General features: G+C 40.8%; 1 protein-coding gene across 2 annotated transcripts in view; it reads left to right on the top strand.

Moving 5' to 3' along the window:
* MED13L (mediator complex subunit 13L) overlaps nucleotides 1-16,880 on the top strand; it is a 274,477-nt gene that overhangs the window by 233,693 nt on the left and 23,904 nt on the right. The window contains exons 14-19 of one of the 2 annotated variants that reach the window (XM_033097386.1): nucleotides 955-1,054; nucleotides 6,245-6,465; nucleotides 6,737-6,942; nucleotides 10,402-11,339; nucleotides 14,979-15,158; nucleotides 15,767-15,990. In XM_033097386.1, the coding sequence (XP_032953277.1) occupies nucleotides 955-1,054; nucleotides 6,245-6,465; nucleotides 6,737-6,942; nucleotides 10,402-11,339; nucleotides 14,979-15,158; nucleotides 15,767-15,990 (1,869 nt within the window). The remainder of the gene's footprint in view (nucleotides 1-954; nucleotides 1,055-6,244; nucleotides 6,466-6,736; nucleotides 6,943-10,401; nucleotides 11,340-14,978; nucleotides 15,159-15,766; nucleotides 15,991-16,880) is intronic. The other variant, XM_033097387.1, reaches the window with a different exon arrangement.

Below are 16,880 nucleotides of genomic sequence, written 5' to 3'. Positions count from 1 at the left end.
CCACCCCTAGTGATCTGCCTGTCTCTGCTCTGAGCCATTGTCCGTATAAATTCTCTGTATAAATCATGAATTACTCTTGGACTAAATGAAGAAGTGCTTGCTTTGTTTCTTTAATATAGTCTTAGTATTGTTAATATACAGAGGAGAGTGGGACATTTTTAATCTAATTTTTATTTCTCTGAAATGACTGTTTCTATTTTACTCTGATTTCTACCCTGGCATTTAATCAAGGGAACAGTTTACCTTAGAATCATTTTGCTAATTCATCTTCCAAGTAACTGCAGTTGGGAGGCTGTTGTCCAAGTTTTCATCTCAAATGTCTCTGAATTTAATTTTACACTTAAACTCTATGACATTGAATAAGTATACATAAATAAAAGGCCTTCTGTGTGTGAGAATCTGTTTTATTTTGCTTTGTTTTATCTTGCCTAGTTGGGCTCTTAAAGATAATCTTGCCTATTAAGAGATTTAATCTGCTTTGAATAACAAATGAAAGAAAAACCTCTGTATATTTCAATGATTTTATGAGATACGGTTATTTTTTTGTGAGGATGAACAGTGACTATAGACATAGGAGCAGAAGATACATGTTTTGTTTTTGTGGTGAAAATAAAAAATAGTTCCAGAGGACTCGAGGTTATCTTTAGCTGCCTTCTTCCAAACAGAAGGAAAACCAGACTGATAGCCAGTGATTACTTGAAGGCACCACCCTAATGGAATTATCTTGGCCCTGAAACGACTTGGTAATGACCTGGAGGGAAGATTTGCTAAAGGTCTGCAGGCTCTGCTTTATGGCACAATCTGCCCTCACCAGCTCCCTGAAAATTCAGAAGACTCAGCCAGTCAGTTTCTCGCACATGACAAGCTTGTAACCATGTCCTTTGTTTCATTGCTGGTATTTCTAGACGTTCACCTGGTGAACACTATATAAGGACGTATCTTTTCTCTTCTTAGGCTGTATCACCTGCACTGCGTTCATCAAAAATGCCTACGGTTGGGACTGAAGACCGCCCTCTTGGGAAGGATGGGAGAGCCGCTGTTCCGTACCCACCAAGTAAGAAAAGGACATGGAGCTCCGTGTGACTTGCATGCACTGTTCTCGTCCTCGGTGGTGCTGCGTCAGAGACTCACCTACTTTCTAATCTCCTTTTAACAGAATACTACTTACTGCTGCGTGCAGCTTGTGTAAATTGGTATGCCTAAGATGGCAGGCAGCTAAGAGGCCATCTTAATTTGAATGCTTTTTCACTTTGTTTTCAAATTAATTAACTTTTATAGTTTAAAATGTGGAAAGAGATGTTTTAGGTTTGTTTTTGTAATAGCCCTTTCCTACTAGGATAAATGCTGCCCAGATTTTTTGAAGTGATATTCCACTTTAAGAGCTTGTGTAAAATGTTTCAGTTTTCATAAATTTAATTCACATGAGGATAATGAGTACTGTTTGTTTTCTGTGGCCCTTTTTCCTGATTCATACTGAAGTTTTTGTGTTTCCTTTTGAGATAGACTAGCTTTATTATGTATGCTGACAAGAAGAGAAACTTCCTTTTTTTAGTTATTCTTTGCCCTAAGAAACCACATTATTCCACAAGAGAAAAGAAAGTCAGGGTAGCTTGTGTGGATACTCTGAAGCAGAAACATAATTCCATTGCAAATCATTCTTTAATACCTTCTCATTAACTTCAGCTGGTAATGAGAACAAATTGAGGGGAAAAACCACCATGTCACAGGGATGAGTCAAAAAGTTTTATGAACCTATAAATGTAGAGCTGATTTACTCAAATGTAGAAGTGTGAAGTATACAGAGATTGAATTTTGACAGCTTTAGTGGATCCATAGCTTTTTAAAATATGCAAAGCTTTCTCAAGCATGACATGTATGAAAATGAATAATGATAGCCAGCCAGTTGCTGTAGTTTTTTTAATTAAACATTTTTCTTTTTTTATTACTCTGCACTGCAGAATTTTACAAATATGGAACTCACAGATTAAAAGAAGCAGTATTAAAGTAGATACATATGGAATAGGTCAGATGAGTGAATTTTTTTCCCCTTGTGTTGAACCAGTTAATCCGCTGCCCTTTTTGACATTCAGTGGTACGTAGTGATATTAAATGTTAACATGTCTGATAACTCGTCCAAGAATATTCACTCACAAACCCTTCTGCTAGTTAGTGTCATTGCCCAGTCAAGTATATGGTGTACTCTCGTTTCATTTTTATTCAAAATGGAATTGTTTTAAAAAGAAGCTACTCAAAATTTTATGATAAAGTACAGGGTATAAAAATGAATTTGGAATATAGCAAAAATATTAGCATTGGGAAAATACAGATAATGAATCAAGAGGATCATTTTAATGTGTACAAAGTATGTGTATATATTGACATACACACAGTATTTCCTCCCAAGACATGACAATGAAAATAGCATGGCAAGAGGTTCTTATCTCTGCAATAGCTTTATTGTGCATTCAGGTGGAAAGACAGACTTATTATAAAATTTAATGTCTAGAACACCACCATCCAATAGAAATACTGGGTGAGCCACAAATGACAACCACTTAAGTAATTTGAATTTTTCTAGTAGTTACATTTAAAAAAAAACGTGAAATTAATCGTAATAGTATGTTTTATTTAACTTGTATCCAAAATACTGTCATTTTTACAATGTAATCGGTATAAAAGATATTGAGGTATTGGTACTAACTCTTTGGAGTCTGGTGTATATTTGAAACACACAACATATCTCAGTTTGGACAGCCACATTTTGAATGCTCCGTAGCCACATGTGGTTTAGTGGGTACTGTGCTGGGCAGCATAGGTCCATAATTATTTGTTGTAATAATGAAGAAAGCAACACACAGCAACAAGTGGGGATCATTTAACATCAGGAATGTGTTAGTAGTATTGTGTTATAATAAAAACAGAAGTGTTTTTCTTAGGTCTTACTGTTCACCAATTGCTTATGAATTTTCGTTTTAGAAAGCGTGTCAATTTGAAGTGTGAGTCTACGAGGAGGCAAAAATGAAAGAGTTGTATGTTGAGTTGTCTTTATTTATTTATTCTACAAGAGCACTTACTGTTTCCAAGGGACTCTGCCAGGAGCTCTGGTGCAGGGATAACACTGAGAAATGAGTGATGGTGCTTCGGCTGGCGGCCTTCAGTCTCGTACATGTGCTTGATGTACAGGGTAGGAGATGCCTGGCGTCCTTAGGGAGTTCCAAGTGAAGTACAGGGGACCTCGACAGGTGGGCAGGATGTGAGTGAGTAAGCGGCAGCATCTCAACTCCAGTCCATTCTGGTAGTTGTTCCCACTCTCACCTTAGCCGTTTTTAGGAAGAAGATTGAACAGGCAAACCACGCTTTTCTAGTTTAGAGGACCAGGATGTTTCTCTGGGTTTCCTTCCTGCCTTGCCCCCTTTGAGTCTAGTTCTCCTCTTTTCATCTCAAAACTTCTTTAGGGTCACCTTTTTTCTTCAGAAATTCCCTGTAACTTAATAGCAGTTCCATCTTTTTTCCAATGAAACCAAAATTGAGAGGGAAGATTGATGATTGCTGAGTTCATCACTTGCTGCGGCAAACTGTTCCTTTCTGTGTAGACATTACCTTATTCAATGTGCACAAAAGTATGATGGAGATATTATTTCCATTTTGCAGCTTAGGAAATTGAACCTAGAGAGGTGAAGAGTCTTCCTTAAGAATATCTGATAATAAGAATGTTGAAGACCACTTTCTAAAGTGAATCTCTGGCTGGTGGAATCTCATTTTATCCATACTTTTTTTTTTTTTTTTTTTGGTCATCATTTATCTTTGATAAACTTTGATGAACTGAGATATGTAACTGTGTTAGGTAGTGTCAAAGAAGTTGAGTAGCCCTAAGTGGAAAATGCCTTTATTATATTTCTTAGATAATTTTAAAACGAACTTAATAAAGTAATTTTTTTGGTAAAATGTTGTATCATAGCCAGAATATTTAGAAGTGAAAGAAAGGCTCTGTTTTAAGTTCATTGTCATTTTTACTCAAAGAGAATATATACAGTTTCTTTATTTTCCAGATATCTACTTGGTGATTAATATCTATAATGTGAGTTTGAAGATTGTTATGAGGTGGACTCCTAGTTTTAAAAATTACACTTACAGGTTAATTGTGTATTAAAATTGACTAGTAGCAGCTTTTTGGCTTGGAAAAAGGAATAGGAACTCAAGGTTAACGGCAATGGATACTTTTCAAGTGTAACCTAACTATATCACAGGCTTCAGCTTTGTTTTAAAGAAAACATAATTGGTCTGGTTGCTGCTATATTTAAAGACTTATTTTCCCACCTCAGAGTTATCAGTTGCATAGTATCTCCAATGGTTCTCTGATAGTTTCTGACTCGGCTTGGATTGCATCCCTAGTTCTATGGATTATTACATTCCTTAAGAGTAAAGTACTGTCATAGCAAGAAGGTGCCTCGAAGGTCAACTTGGGGGGTTTTAGTTTTATTCTTTTTTTTTTGTTTTGTTTTCTTAGCAGCAGGTACCATTCTGTCTAATGAAATCTCATACAGAATTCTATTATAGACAATAAATGGAAATGGAGCTTCTCTAATGGAAGTGCAAGTTGGGATCTGAAACCCTGTTTATTGGCGCCTGCCTTCCGATGTTTTCTAGATAAGCAGCTGAGGCCAAGAGAGGGTAAATTATTCAGAATTATATAATTGTCTAAATAGGAAACATGGTAAAGATCATCCAATCCAGAGGTTCTCACCTCTTTTCTGCCTCCACATGGTAGAGGCTTTCCCCTCCCTGGTAAACGAAGGAATGAAAGAAAACCTAGTGAGAATCTCATATCTAGTCAAGCCTTCCTCTTCAGATGAAGGAACCAAGGACACAAGAGAGGAAGTGACCTGACCTGACCCATGCTGTGCTGGGAGCAGCTGGGCCCAGGGCACAGAGCACGATGCAGTTAATCTTTATCGATTTCTGATTCTGAGCTAGAAGTCATATGTCAGTCTATTCAGTGGCTACTGTTTGCCTGTTTAAATGGTGAAGTTGCTAGAAAGAGCAATATGATTAGAAATTGGAATATCAGGTACCATTCCAAATCACTGGTTCCAACTTGTGGCTCCTAATTTGTGAATGAGTTTGCTGTACAGGACACCCTCTAGTGGCCTAATTTCACAACTGCAACTTCCGTTTCAATTCCATACACTTCTACTTGAAGAATCAGTGCTTTTTTAACCTCAGGTATATGGAAATGTGTTTTTTGAAAAAGGGTTGAGCATCACCGTTCTAAATATTTCTTAAAAGATCCTTTTCCCCCTCCAGTTGATTCTCAGTAAATTGTCTTTTGGTTCTAGGTAGGTTTGTTAATCCTAACTATGAAGTTTTATTTTAATGCCAATTTGGAAAGGGAATAGTGTGGAACCATTTCCCCAAAGAGCAGTAAGTGCTGTGGATTTGTCAAACTAGCGAGTAACCCTAATAACATACCACCATTATAGCTCGAAGCAGTTTTTATTTTCTGTAATATAATGGCTGATGGATTTCCCACGTAAAATTTGCTGCATAACAATTATTATATAATGCTGAAATATTTCATACATACTTGTAAACTTGTAAACAGGAATAGAACTTTTTTTTTCTTTTTAAATTTCCCATCTTAACCATTATTTATTTATTTATTTTCATTGGGGAATATTGGGGAACAGTGTGTTTCTCCAGGGCCCATCAGCTCCAAGTCGTTGTCCTTCAGTCTAGTTGTGGAGGGCGCAGCTCAGCTCCAAGTCCAGTTGCCGTTTTCAATCTTTAGTTGCAGGGGGCGCAGCCCACCATCCCATGTGGGAATTGAACCGGCAACCTCGTTGTTGAGAGCTCGCGCTCTACCCAACTGAGCCTTCCGGCTGCCCCAGCAGGGATAGAACTTTTAATAGTGGTTATTTCATCTAATTTCCCCAGCTTCTATTAAGTTCATTAAGTCAAGAAATCAATTGTTGGAAGGAATAAAGTATGTTACATATAGACTTTGTTCACTTAATTAATGTGAGGCCAAATCATAAAGCATCCAGAGGATAGTGATAAAGTTCCAGGAAAGGATCATTTTCTGCTGGTAGCCTTCTCCATTATTAATATTCTATTGTGTAATTGATATCAGCATTTAATTAATGTTATTTCTGATACCAAATAGCATACCTGGCTATGAAAAGGGATTTTTCAGAAGTCCTGCCTGTTAAAATAAATGGCTTAGTCTGTTTTTTTTCTTGTTCAGCAGTTGCAGACCTGCAGAGGATGTTTCCCACCCCTCCATCTTTGGAGCAGCACCCTGCATTTTCTCCCGTGATGAATTATAAAGACGGAATCAGTTCAGAGACAGCGACAGCGTTAGGCATGATGGAGAGCCCAATGGTCAGTATGGTTTCAACACAGCTCACTGAGTTCAAAATGGAAGTGGAAGACGGATTAGGAAGTCCCAAGCCCGAGGAAATAAAGGTAATTGCCAACATACTAACTTTACCAAGGCAGCGTGGTTTTCAAGTGGATTTGCTACATCTTCTCTAAAATAATATCTATACGCCATGTATACATAAGTTTCTAAGAATCCTCTGAGTACATTGCTTGGTGTATTAATTACAGTGTCTTTTGATTAGTTTAAAATTTGGGCATTAGCATTTTCTACTGAGGTATGGTCATTTTTGTTACTACTGTGATACGTCCTAAGTCTTTTACCAGCACTATGACTAACCTCTCTTTGCTCTCGCAGGACTTCTCATTTGTGCACAAAGTTCCAACGTTTCAGCCTTTTGTGGGATCCTCCATGTTTGCTCCGCTGAAGATGTTGCCGAGCCAATGCCTGCTACCTCTGAAGATACCCGATGCCTGTCTGTTTCGGCCTTCGTGGGCAGTCCCTCCTAAAATCGAACAACTGCCCATGCCGCCTGCAGCCACTTTCATTAGAGATGGTTACAAGTATGTGCAGGCACTGTGTCTGTTACCACATGTAACGTGATTTTTATCTCAGCTAAACATTCAGTAAAAACAAGGACAGTAGCATATTATTTGCAGTTTTTATTGGCCACTCATGTTTTTGGCACATTATTTTGTGTTGAAAATCTGCATTATTTTCTTATCTAAATTTCATGTACATGGAAAAATTAAGGTTATTTGTGTAGAAAATCATGATGTTCTTGCTTATTCAATGTCAAATCAGTGTCTACCATAGAATCGAGCACTAGATTGGAGTTGGTAGTGTTTTTGGGGTAAGCAGTGGTGGTGAGCACTTTGCTTTATAGAAATGGATGGTTTTAAATGTGTTGATTTAAGGCCCTTGGAAGGGAAGTGTTAACATAGATGATGTCGCCGTTACCTACCCCACATGTAAGAAAGCAGCAACAGAATGGTGGTGTGGTGTGGGGGAAGGCAAAGCAGGAGTTGATTATAGCTTGGACATATTTCACGCTGTCCAGAAAATAACACTTAAGTCAACAATGCAGAGTAACTTTGCTGTGTGATTCATAATTTCTTAAGAAAATAATTTAAGTTCTATAGAATAAAAAGCCACGAACTCACATTTCTTTGGGGACCAGGTGAGCAATATGGGGATGACCTGGACCGAGTAAAACGACCCTCGGCCCTGTGCTGCGCCGTCATTGTGAGGAGCGAGGGGCAGCGGGCAGCAGGGTCTCTGTGCACTGCCGAGAGATCGTCCCACTGCAAGGGGCACTTGCTTCAATTGCAGCGAGTTGTTTAGGCAGAATGGGGGGAGACTGGAGATCGGCATTTTATGTAAATTTCCTTTTTAAAAATGTTGACAGGTTGACAGTTAATTCACAGTTGGCGTTTTAGGAGCCAGTAAGACAAATTTGTGGTCCAGGTTCAATCTGTGGGGTCCTTAGCCATGACTTCACATATAACCATCTTAATGAAATCAACTTGAATATCATAAACCAGCTTTATGCTTGTTTACGTAAAGTCAATATTGGAATGAAAAACTGACAGAGAGGTAGTATGAAAGAACCTTAGAGCTGGGAAAGTATAACTGTAGTGTCATAGGACTCAGAATTCCTGCCTTTTCTGCTTATTCTATGTGTGACCTTAAGTGACTGTTTTACCTGAGCCTTCCCTTCTTTAAAATGGGATAACACTGCCCTACTTCCCACACAAGGGTTTTGAAAGGCCCCCACAGCTAATGGCTGTGGAAGTACAGTGGAAATCCCAACTCACAACGATACGAATATATATGAAGCACTGAGGATAGGAGCGCCTGGCTTGTTCTCTGCTGCTGTGCTCCAGCCCCACGCGAGCTCATTGAATAGAGTAGATACCGTACAACTGGCGGGGCTGGCACACCATTTGCTGTCAACACAGCAGCCTCGGAAACCCATTCGACAGTTTCAGCTCTTAACACACACGGGCTCCTCAGATCATTATTTAGATCTATTACATCTATCATTTGCCGTCCAGAGATTCTTGGTATTCTAAACTGGCACTGTTAATAGAACTTTCCGTGATGAAGGAAGTGTTTTGTGTCTATCTGCACGTTCCCACATAGCACCTGCCACTCTCCTGTGGTAGCTGTATACCACTGGGGTTGTGGCTAGTTGAGATCAAGACTGATCTTTTCGTTTCTTTTAAGTTAATTTAAATTTAGCACATGGCCCTAGTGGCTGCCATATTGGACAGCACAGCTCTCGACTATGTGAAATCCCCCTGCTGTGGTCGGCAGCACCCTGCACACCCCCCTTTGTTTCACTCAGCCCCCCAGGACTCACTGACATGATGCCCATGATGTGAGCTAACTTTCCTCCCTCTTTTTCACTATTGAGTATCCAGCATCTCGCGTAGAGTTGGTACTTGGTTCATTTTTATTGAATGGGAAAAATCAGGTCACTATACATAATAAACCATTCTTACTACCTGGAGAGCAATTTAATTATTTAGGTTTTCCGTTAGTAGTCATAGTTCCTTTTCTGATCTGAACTGCATTATTAATTTTAGGGTTTTGTTGAACAGGAAAATTTGAAAGAAGTGGAATTAGAGTAAAGATCATTATTACACACATTATTTTGGTCTCTGATATAGCAGTGATTGCTAATCAAGGTTTCTGGGTCATTTTTTTTTTTTTTAATCTGTGCTCAGAGATATCACTGTGCCTCTGATTTAAAATTTCTTTACAGTGCCCGATTTGGATTTCCAGGCTGGTGGTTTAGGCATAGCTAATTTAAAAATCACAAGAAAATTACTTGAAGAGCCATTACTTTATGACATTCTTCTTTCAAACTATAAGTGAATGAATATGTAGCTTATTGGATGAACATTCGTTTAAGCACATTAATTGATTTCAAAAGAATATTAATTAAGCATTAAAAATGTGTTCTTTTGATACTTTTTAATTGGAAAGAATGGTCTCATATGCTGTTTTACATATATCTCTAAGAATGTACATCCAGAAAATTTTCTGCTATGATAAAACAGCAGAACATTGCAGATACTGTTTTCTATATGGCTATTCCAAAAAAAAGTCACTGGTTATGAGCGAATAGATAACACAGTGTTATCAGTCTCTGGGAACTAAAAATAGGTAATGCATAGCGTACTGAGAATTACTAAGTGAACTAGAATTGCCTACCACCCCACAGAAATCTGTTACAAGTTTGGAAATTATAATACAATGTGTATACTCTGTTCAAGCATCTAATTAATACTAAGGCCTCTTAGCAGCTTATATAATGTTTGTATTAATTATAGTGCAGTACTGGCCAGTGGGTTTCCTAAAACAGAAATCCCTCGTGGTCACACATTACTATTAAAACGCAAGCCTAGATAGCACTGCATTTTGGAAGTTAGGAAAATGTTAAATTTTCATGTGCATTTGATTATAACTACTTTAGAATCATATATATATGATTCTATATATGTGTGTGTGTGTATATATATATATATATGTATATGAATGCCTCAGAGAATAAGTGTGCCTGCAGACTTTCAATTTCAAAAAAATAACAAAAATATAATTGCAAATTAGATGGAAATTTCATCCTATGGTCTTCTAGCTAATTTAGCATCTGAACTCTTGTGTTAAAGTTCCATTTAGTATAGTTTTTCAAAATTATATTGACCAAACCCAACATCATGTTGTCTTGTAAAAACAGTGCAAGTCCCCTCAAAAGATTAAGATGAGGAATGCTTAAACGTGGAATGAGGAGAGGAAAAGTGCTGTGTTGATTTATTCTTCATACCTTGCTTCTTGCTTTTCCACATACTACACTGACTGCTTTGAATCCTTTTTTTAAGAGAAAATTGAGCATACTAAGTGATAGCACGCATAAATGATAAGAAGTGCGCAGGCCAGGTGGGGTGATTATTGTGTGTCCCAGCATCGGGGACGTGCCTCCGTCTCACTTGGTGCTTTCTATCTATCTGTTGCAGTAATGTGCCTAGCGTCGGGAGCCTAGCAGATCCAGACTATCTGAACACACCACAGATGAACACACCGGTGACGCTGAACAGCGCTGCCCCAGCCAGCAACAGTGGAGCAGGAGTTCTGCCATCTCCAGCAACCCCTCGCTTCTCTGTCCCCACACCACGAACCCCCAGGACCCCAAGAACTCCCAGAGGAGGGGGCACTGCCAGTGGTCAGGGGTCTGTCAAATATGACAGCACTGATCAGGGGTCACCAGCCTCTACGCCCTCGACCACGCGGCCCCTTAACTCTGTGGAGCCCGCCACCATGCAGCCGATTCCGGAAGCCCATAGTCTCTATGTCACCCTGATTCTCTCCGATTCGGTGATGAATATCTTTAAAGACAGAAACTTTGACAGCTGTTGCATCTGTGCTTGCAACATGAACATCAAAGGGGCAGATGTCGGGCTCTACATCCCCGATTCTTCCAATGAGGACCAGTACCGCTGTACCTGTGGGTTTAGTGCGATTATGAATCGCAAACTTGGCTACAATTCGGGACTCTTCCTGGAAGATGAGTTGGATATTTTTGGGAAGAATTCTGATATTGGTCAGGCCGCGGAGAGGCGCTTGATGATGTGTCAGACCACCTTCCTTCCTCAGGTGGAGGGAGCCAGAAAACCCCAGGAGCCACCTATAAGCCTTCTCCTCCTCCTCCAGAATCAACACACACAACCTTTTGCTTCACTGAGTTTCCTGGACTACATTTCCTCTAACAACCGCCAAACTCTTCCCTGTGTGAGCTGGAGTTATGACCGGGTGCAAGCAGATAATAACGACTACTGGACGGAATGCTTTAATGCCTTGGAGCAGGGCCGGCAGTACGTGGATAATCCCACGGGTGGAAAAGTGGATGAAGCACTGGTGAGAAGTGCCACCGTGCACTCGTGGCCTCATAGCAATGGTAGGTTTCCCAGAATACGTGTTCGCCTTGAAAATGATCTACGTGTGATGAGAACTTACAGACTTTCTTTACTTTGGTATAGGGCAAAATTTTACATTTCATTTCTAAACAAAAAGTGACGAAAGTGAAAGCTATGGTGATGTCCTCCTAAATGTAAGGACGAGGGAAATGTTTTCCCTCGAAACCCCTTTGGGCAGCAGTAGTTATTTTGTGACAGTGTCCTCCTGTAGTAATTCATGCAGGCATTCATGTTGGAAACCTGTGACTGCTGAGTGTCCAAGTCACCGAAAGTACACAGGCTGATGACGTGCACAGCCTTTCAGGGTGAAATGCACTCAGTCTTCTCTAGGTCAAGTCGCCATGATACTTCTTCCTGAAGCCTTCTCCCAATTCTAGAGTATTTTCTCCTTCTCCGGTTTCCCAGCACTTTTATCTCTTATAACTGTGATCACATTTTACAGCGTGGTGGGGTTTCTGGGGCACGTCACTGGCTCTTCTGTTATTCAAAGCTCCAGTTGAGAAACGTTTTTGGAGTTGAGCTGCAAGAGTGTGGAGCAGCGTACTGTTGGCTTCCCTTACTCATTCACTGTCGGTACCGTGGTGCATCCTGGGGGACAAAATGGGGACGGAAAGAGGAGGGCTTTCTAATCTGTTCTGGAAAATGGGCATTAATCAAAGAATTACACAAATTAGCATATTACCAACCCTTATCCGTGGTGAAAGCACGGGGGAGGAGGCCTCCCTAGGCTGGTGGTCGGGAAGACTTCCTTGAAGAAGTGGTAATATTTGAGATCTCAACGATGAGTACGGGTTAACTGGGTAAAGAGGCTGGGAAGCAAGGAGTTGTGTCCCAGGCACAGGGAATGGCAAGTGTGAAGGCTCAGAGTTTGGTAGAGCTTAGGGCCTTCAGAAAACTGAAAGAAGCTCAGAGGCCAGAAGGGGCTAAATTACCTTTGAGACATGCTGGGGCTTGGGTCTTCATCCACAGAGCCCTAACAAGTCATCGATGGGTTTTATGAAGAGGCATTGACATCAAATTTGTGTAGTTCAAAAAGAGCAAGCGTTACTCTGTAATGTGGGCTGTGGATTAGGAAATGGCAGGACTGGCTGTGGGCGACTAGGAGCGTCTTGTAGTGGAGCAAGTAAGGAGCAACAGCTCGGCTTCGTGTCCTGCGTGGCAGAGCAAATGGAAAAGAAGTGGCAACCTCATTCCAGAGATGTTTAGGGAGTAGTACTGCAGGACTTGGTGGTCATGGGTTCACGTTGGGGGGTCGGGGAGAGCGAGACGGTTAGGAACACACCCAGGCTGTGACTTGTGGACCTGGATGGACAGTGGTGTCGGTCAAAGAGAGGTGTACAGGAGGAGGACCAGGTCTGAGGGGAAAGGTCATAAATTGGAGTGTTGGAGATTTTAGAGATCCCTTTTGTAAAGTAAAGATGTCAGGTGAACACTTGGGACTTCGTGGGCCTGGAGCGCGGGGAAAGGGATGGTTGGCATATAGATGATAGCTCAAGTTGGGCACAGAGGAGGAGGAAAGTATAGAACGAGGAGAGGGCCTGGGCAGCTTTGCAGCATCTGCCATGTGACCAGGTTTCAAGCAAGAGAGTGGTCAGCAAGCAGGAAAATGCAGCTGAGCTTTGACGGTAAGGAGTCAACATGGCTTTGGACCATATGAGAGCTGTTTCTGTAGGATGTGGGGAACAGGGGCCAGGCTGGCGGGGTTACATGAATGGGACACGGACCTGCTTCTGAACAACTCTGTCTTAGAGAGGAGAAGGTTATATAAGCATCTTGAATATAGTTGAAAGTCTAGAATAACAAAGGTCCAGAGGACAAAGATCGGTGGAGTAGGGGATGACAGGCGTTTTCTGAGTAGGCCAAGCCGGGAGACTTCTTGGAGGTGGAGATGCCTAAGGAAGTAGTCAAGGGTTACACTCATGTTTATAACTGCTTAGATCCTTATCAGGCCTTTAATTAAGGTCTGCTGGATGGATTTATGAATTAAAGAGAGTGCAGTCCTCCCCTAAAGAAATGTGGATGGTTATCTTGTGTGGTTCCTTTTACTAGACAGTGGCCTTCAGACAGAAAAGCAGTCTGTGTGGGAGGATCAGTGGTGTCATCTCTGGATATGAAGAAAAGCACAGTTTATTGCAGGGGAAGTGCGGGTTACAAATTCAGAGGCTTAAAAGTAGCAGGCAGATCTTGTAATGAGTGGTGTGGGGAGCCAGACTTGCCAAGAGCGGTGCCCGAAACTGTGCCCTTTCGCAGCTCACTTTCTATTTCGTATGCACTGGAATAGAGATCACAAAGAATTAGGTCTGTTTTTCATCTGGTTCTCTTGGTCTGTCATTTTCCTACTTTTGAGAGAGCCATGGATGCGAGCAGTACTTTACTGTTTTCTTTACTGTAAGAGAAAAAGAAGCCCAGGCTTGAAGATCAAGGCCATGAACACTGCTTCAGTCCCAGGCAGGCAGCGAGAGCGGGTGGCCTTGGAGAACTGTCGGAAGGGGACAGCTCCTCCTCGGCTCCAGCAAGTGCTCGTGTAGGAATATGGGGCTCAGCCCCAGGGTTGTCAGGTCTCCCTGGTTTTGAAGAGAAGCTAGAAATCCAGATTTGTGTATGAAATTTCCTGAAGAGACTTGTTCCAAAATTAAAAAAAAAAACAAAAAAAACCCTGTGTGGGCCTCCAATTTGCATTCAAGGACATGTCTAAAAATGTCTTAAGAACCCTCAGCACCCTGTGTGTCAGATTTCATTGGTAGATCCGTCGTAGACTTCCCCCCATGCCTCTACCCTCATTAGCTAGGAAAGTACGGGTAAGGGACGGTCTTCAGGAACCCAGCTGTGCAGATCAATAGCTCATCACCTGGAACTTAATTAGCTCATCAGATCTTTCTGAGAATTTGATAAGCATTATGGATCTTCTCCTCGGGGGGAAAAATACACATATGTTCGTGCATGCACAGTTTTGCATGGCGTTTCAGAGGGTTTTCAGGTACTAGGTTAAGAACCCCTCCTGTTAACGGGAGGAATGTTTGTTCTGAAACCATGGCTCCCCCACCTCCCTCTGTAGCCAGACGACTTTCAGTCCTGTCATTGCTTCTGAATATTTTCACGTGCCTCTACCCACGGAAGGTATTCCTTCTCTTTATGCATTTTGTGTTTTGTGGAAATATTTTACATTAGCATTTTTAAACATTTTCAAAAGCTTCTATATAAGTTCCTTTCCCCCACTCATATAATTAGACCATTGCTATCTGTAAACTAAAGTAATACAATAATCAAGAAACTTTTGTAGTTCTTTTTTTATGAGCAACCTTGAAAACAGGTTTGTATGACTTTTAAAAATCCATCTTTCCACTTTAGGCAGTTCAACAGTTAACCTCTTTATGTATTTAGAGTAACCTATTTTCCCCTTTATTATTTCCAATAATAAATTATTTTTTTCACTTCAGAAGAAGAATATCTTTCCTCCTGGCTCCTAAGTCAAGTATTTTAGAATCCACTAAAAATAGACTCTGCCTCCAATAATGTCATTGTCGTGGGCTGTAACTGAGGCCCAAAATGATGGCAAGAACGGGGAGCGTGCTGATGCACTTTAATGATGTCTGTTCCTTGTCATTTAATTTCTGTTCCAGTGCTAGACATCAGCATGCTCTCCTCCCAAGACGTGGTCCGTATGCTGTTGTCCCTGCAGCCCTTTCTCCAAGATGCCATCCAAAAGAAGCGCACGGGCCGGACCTGGGAGAATATCCAGCATGTGCAGGGGCCGCTCACGTGGCAGCAGTTCCACAAGATGGCGGGACGGGGGACCTATGGTACACTCTTCTCCCTGTTCGAACTCCTCCTGAGTTTTTTGTTCCATGAAAAACGGTTTTAGTTACTGTCACGTCCTTGCTTCACTGACAAAATAGAGTCTTTTTCTTCATGACTGTTAAGTTACACAATCTCTTTGTGTTCCTAAAGTCGGTATTAGTGTTAAGTTTTCTGAGCATTCTTGGCATAGTCAAGGTCAAGGAGGAAAAGAATCCCTAAGTGGAGTAGTTACTAGATTCTCATCTCCCTGGGCCTCATTGCACTTTGATTTGGATGAACTTCTGAACTAGTTGGCTTCTTCGTAGTAAGGATTGAAATACTTACCTTAAAGGAAGTGATGGAGTGCTGCTTGGAAAACTAACTTGAACTTCCTCTAGTCTGCCCTCTGATTTTATCGGACCTGTATAACCAGGGTCTGACTCATTTAATTAAGTTCTTCCTCAGGGGACATTTAATAAGAGGATGCGAAGAACACTTTCAGAGTATCATGTCAACCTGCAATGACATTTCTGATGCCAGAAGTCAGACTGATGCCCCAGGAGCTTCTAAATTTTGGGGGTTGTGGGAAAGAGACTCTCAAGCACCTTCCTAACCTGCAGTGTTGTCTTAGGTTCAGAAGAATCTCCGGAGCCGCTGCCCATCCCCACTCTGCTGGTCGGCTATGACAAGGACTTCCTCACCATCTCCCCGTTCTCCTTGCCATTCTGGGAGAGACTCTTGTTGGACCCATACGGGGGCCACCGGGATGTCGCCTATATTGTGGTGTGTCCAGAAAATGAGGCCTTGCTCGAAGGAGCCAGAACTTTCTTCAGGGACTTGAGTGCTGTATATGAGGTGAGAAAGACCCCAAGTCCTCAGGTTATTTTTAGGACACGAGTCCTCAGATTGTTTTTAGTTAAAGGACTAAATTTTAAAGAATAAATATCTTCAAAGTAGATCGCAAAGAAAATGCAAATAGTTGGAGGATGAAGAAAAGAATTAACTTGGCAGGTATTTCTGGAAGTAAATTGCTTTCCCATCTTGGCTTTACATTTTATTGGATTCAGAAGACTTTCCTCTACCAGCCTTACCACACATCTTAAAATCCTGTCAGCTGTTTTTTCCCCATTTTATGTGCTCGGGTTTTACAAAGTATTGTTCACGAGGGGAAAGTGGCTGTTTAGAAGGTGAGCTTTGCAAAAAGAAAGCACATTTATGTTTTGGGGGGCAGGGTGGGGGATGGTGAAGGGGAAAGTTCCTGAAAACAGTATAAAAACATTTAGCTTGAAAGTTTCTGAATCAAAAGATAAGTTTAATGAATCATGTCCCTGTTATTTTCTATTTAACATTACATTCATCTTAATACTAAAGTTTTGATACAGATAAATAATGTAATAGCCAGGTAGGTAATTGTATATATTTAGTATATAAATTCCTGTTACTTTTGAAAAATTAGAATCATGTCTGTCTTTGAAGAAGTGCCACATTTCTTCTGCCAAAGTACATATATACTAAGTTCTTTGTACCTTTTACTTCTAATAGCTTTATATTTGGCAAGATTAAATGAAATTAGTATTTGTAAAGTGTTTAGAACTGTGACAGGCATATTATAAGCATTACAAATGTGGTTGTTAAATGCCAAGTTGAATTTCAAAAACATTTCATAGCAGAACATTCACTATCGGTAAATGTATGAGGACACATGAAGTAGTAAACTTCACGTGTTGCTACAAAGAAGTGAGGAG

This window comes from Rhinolophus ferrumequinum, chromosome 25 (assembly GCF_004115265.2).
Source record: "Rhinolophus ferrumequinum isolate MPI-CBG mRhiFer1 chromosome 25, mRhiFer1_v1.p, whole genome shotgun sequence".
NCBI classification, from domain to species: Eukaryota; Metazoa; Chordata; class Mammalia; order Chiroptera; family Rhinolophidae; genus Rhinolophus; species Rhinolophus ferrumequinum.
The sequence above is the reverse complement of the archived record's forward strand: the minus strand, read 5'-3'. Positions and strand labels throughout refer to the sequence as shown.